A 4,010-nucleotide genomic window follows, 5' to 3' on the forward strand; every position below is an offset into this window, starting at 1 on the left:
GGTCTGGAGCGGGACCAGGCACAGCTGGCCCTGGACTGGCAGCGCCGGTGCGACAGCATCGAGAGGGACCATGTCCATAAGGCAGAGGCTTTGATCCGGGGTCTCACCACAGCCAGAGACCAGGTGTGCGGGCACTGCACGGTGGCGGGGCCTCCGGGGCCCCAGGCAGCTTCAGCTCTCCGACTGTCCTCTCTGCACAGCTCGGGCACAGCACAGAAGTCCCACCGTGACGCGTGTCCCTGACTGTCAGCAGCCTTTCTGGGACTTCCTGCACGGTGTCCTCGGGGGCCCAGTGTGTCCTCAGCACTGCTGGGCTCCCCCCGTGGCGCCAGCCAGGGCAGGATGGGAGGAAGGCAGCCAGCTCCCAGTGCTGTGCACCTGGCTCTCAGCATGCTCACTGCGGTGGGGCCACCCCCAAGGGGCCTGCAGTCTCTGCACCCGTGGACCACGTCTTGTTTCCCAGGCGGCTGCCAGGCTCCAGGAGGCCGAGCGGACGCTGCAGGAACAGGAGGCGCTGCTGCAGGCCATGGCTCAGGAGCGGGACGAGGCTGTGCGGGCACTGAGGGTGCACGGGCCCGCTGGACGAGAGGCTCAGGTGAGCTCGCCGCCCTCCACACCTTTCCCTGGCCCCCTCCCAGCCAGCTCTCGGAACTCACTGCAGTGGGGGAAAACCACACCAGATCCTCCCAGGACGGGGGGCCAGGGCTCCTCAGTCGTGTCCCTTTACCGCCCAGCATCCACTCGGGTAAGCCTGAAGCTCTAGAGTGAACTCAGGGCCGCCCCGTGGAGGCTGGACCCCACATAGTCCCAGAGGTTGAATCCCAAGTCCAGAGCCTCAGAGTATACTGGGTGTGTGTGTGTGTGTGTATGTATGTGTGCGCACGCATGTGCACATGCCCCGAAACTCCCGCAGGGTGGAAAAGTGAGGAAGAGAGTGCAGAGTGGCCACGCCCACTGGGGTGCTCTCTATGCACCTCTGGGAATTTTTTGAAGAGTTAAAATGGAGCCGGTGGCGTGGAGGTTAAAGAGCTGGACTCCCACATGGGTGACCACGGTTTGACTCCTAGACCTGGCAGCTTGAAACTCGCAGTGGCTGCATGTGCGTGCCCAAAATCCCAAGAGGAGAGCCGGCAAGGGATTGTGGCATGGCCACAGCCCCGGGGCTGATTTCTTACTTTCCCTTTTTCTGTTTTTCTCCAGCGAGCACAGGAGCCCTATGTCCAAAAAACCTTAAAGAAAAAAGAGTTAAAATGAATACGTATTCAGAGCCCCTTTGTGTCTTTAGTACTCCAAACCGCGAAGACCCCCAGTCCAGATGTCACGTGGCACGCGATGCTGGCGTCAGCCCATGGGGTGGCCCGTGGCTGTCTGTCCCTGAGGAGCAGGGTCAGTCCAGATGTCACGTGGCACGCGATGCTGGCGTCAGCCCATGGGGTGGCCCGTGGTTGTCTGTCCCTGAGGAGCAGGGTCGGTACTGACCACGTGCTTGGCCCGTGTTGGGCCTGCCCCACACCTCGTGCCCGCCTGTCCGCAGCTCGCTCGGAGGTGGGGCAGTCCTGAGATGAGTGCCAGGAGCCGCCGGCTGTCCTGGCGTGTCACAGCAGAGCGGCCACGGGTGGGCCGGTGGGGGTCAGAGGGTAGCAGCTGCGGAGGAGGGGCCCACCAGTGACTTTTCTTCACTACTGGTTTTTCGTGGGTTATTTGCACACAAGGGATGCCCAGATCTTGCTGTGCAGGGCAGGGACTGAGGCAGACAGACGAGTCTACGGCCCAGGCCTCTGACAAGGTGTAGCGCGTGTCCCCGGGAGAGCGTCTCGGCCGCGCACTTCCCACCCAGTGCCCTGCAGCGCGAGCCGGGACACCGTAGTGTCCTCGCTCGTCCCATGCAGCACTGCGTGCCCAGCACAAGCGCTGGTCTTCTGCTTCTCTCGGCATGCCGCGTTCTCAGCAAATGGACCTGGGGTCGATGGGGCAGGGTTGCTCCTCGGGGAGAGGCTGGGCGGGGGGGCACCCATTAAATGCGAGCTTCCAGCTCTCGCCCCGGCCCGGCCGCCCCCGTCCTGCCTCTCGCCTCGCCTCTACGAGTTTGACTCCACTAGGGACCTAGAAAGGCTGAAGCGGGACCAGCGGGTGGCATAGAGGTTATGTTGCCAGACTCCCACGGAGTCGACCGCGATTCAAACCCCGGACCTGGCAGCTTAAAACTCACGCCGATGAGTATATGTGTGTGCCCAGAATCCCGGGAGGAGAATGGAAGAGAAGGGGCTGTGCCGTGGCCATGCCCACAGGGATGTGAGTTCTCGCTTTCCCTCTCTGGTGAGCACACGCACCCTACAGCAAAATTCTTCCTAAAAAAATAAAATTCTGAAGGTTTCCAGCCTTCTCCTGTCAAATTAGAAGGATGGTCATTGCCCCTGGAGAACAGAGGGCAGGACAGGTGGGGCGTCTGGGAGGACCATGGTAAGGTGGTCCAGGCGAGCTGGGAGCCATCAGCCTCTGGTGCAGCCACAGCCCTGCCCTTCACGCCTGCACTTGTGCTTGGCAGGGCCCCGAGAGGCAGCACGAGGAAGCCCGTGAGGCTCTGCCGTCCACTGAGGTCCAGCAGCTGCGGGAGCAGAATGCGGGCCTGCGTCGCGCCATCGCCCACATGCGAAGACAGATGGAGGCGCTCAGCGACCAGCCTCCTGCCCCTGTCCAGATGGAGGCGCTCAGCGACCAGCCTCCTGACCCTGTCCATCTGGGCGTGGAGGCCCCGGACACAGGCCAGCCCGGCACAGAGATGGGAGACACGGCTGCTCCAGGTGAGCGTGCGGCCAGGCGGGTCCTGCAGGTGCTGGGAGGGCTGGGCCCTGCGGCTCTGAGTGAACGGCCCAGCTGCTCCTCCGAGACCAGGGGGCTCCCACTGGCCATCAGAGACCTGCGTTGGTGACATGGGAGGAGCCGGGGTGGGCGCACAGCAGTGAAGCACGGTCTAGCCAGGCTGAGCCAGCAGAAGGGTCCCAGGATGTGGCCGACTGTGGCCGGGGCCATGGCACTGGGACCTGTCGGAGCCCTGTGCTTGTCCACCTGCTTCTCCTCTCTCATAGGAGGAATAAATACACTTAAAAAGTGATAATGAAGCCTCAGCCACGGGCCAGGACAGATCTGGCCTGGTGCTGGCCCAGGCTGCTGGGTAGCAGGGGCTGGGACACTGGGCCTCCCTAAGGGGAGTGTCCTGGCCTGGGCTGAAGTGGGCAACCCCTGCCCTGCCGAGTGGTCAGTGCCTCAGGGCCTCTGCGGACAAGGGGAGGGCTGGGACGGGCTTTGCTCTGGCGCCTGGAGCACAGACTCAGCCCGAGGGGCCGGCAGGAGGCGGTACCCCAGCAGCCTAAGGGCTGTGCCTGGGGGCGGCAGGCATGGGTATGCGGAGGGTGCTCGCCCAGAGGTCCCGTTTGCTGTGGTTTCTGGCAGATTGTGTCCTGTCCCTCGAAGCAGAAATACGGAACCTGAAGCATCAATGTGAAGTCCTGGAGGATCAGCTGGAGGGGGTGTGGACCCCCTGGGAGCTGGCCTCACTTGGGAGCACGGTGCGGCTCGGCGCGCTCACCTCTGAGACCACCGGTGGGCCTCGCCCTGTTGCGCTCGGGCCTGTCCTAATGCTCTTGGTTCTCCAGGGAGTCGCAGTTGGAGTGACCATGCCACAACCTCTGCGTGTCCGGCCTCCCGTCCAGGTCACACGCCCCGTGTGATTTCAGGCCACACGGTCAGCCGTGTGGGGCCCGGCCCGGCACCTCGCCCACCGCGCCCTTGCTGGCCCCGCCAGTGCTCTGTGTGAAAGCAGAGACGGAACCCTCCACGCTCAGTCCCTGCCCACAGCTGTGGCGGAGGACCGGCACCAGCCGCCCGCAGGCCCCGAGCCCCCGCGCTCCAGCCCGGCAGCTGCGTCCTGGTAGTTTTCTGTTTCCATAGAGACGGGTGTCTCTATGTCTCTCTCTCTGTCTGGCGAGTGCACGCGCCCTATAGCAAAAAAA

At 63.6% G+C, this 4,010-nt stretch overlaps 1 protein-coding gene across 1 annotated transcript in view; it reads left to right on the forward strand.

The window, feature by feature from the left end:
* Positions 1-4,010, forward strand: part of CCDC57 (coiled-coil domain containing 57) — a 96,259-nt gene that overhangs the window by 40,225 nt on the left and 52,024 nt on the right. Inside the window, exons 12-16 of the mRNA XM_027770826.1 lie at positions 10-123; positions 464-595; positions 2,546-2,801; positions 3,451-3,726; positions 3,856-3,928. Of these exons, the coding sequence (XP_027626627.1) occupies positions 10-123; positions 464-595; positions 2,546-2,801; positions 3,451-3,726; positions 3,856-3,928 (851 nt within the window). The remainder of the gene's footprint in view (positions 1-9; positions 124-463; positions 596-2,545; positions 2,802-3,450; positions 3,727-3,855; positions 3,929-4,010) is intronic.

This window comes from Tupaia chinensis, unplaced genomic scaffold (genome assembly GCF_000334495.1).
Source record: "Tupaia chinensis unplaced genomic scaffold, TupChi_1.0 Scaffold000159_1, whole genome shotgun sequence".
Lineage (NCBI taxonomy): Eukaryota > Metazoa > Chordata > Mammalia > Scandentia > Tupaiidae > Tupaia > Tupaia belangeri.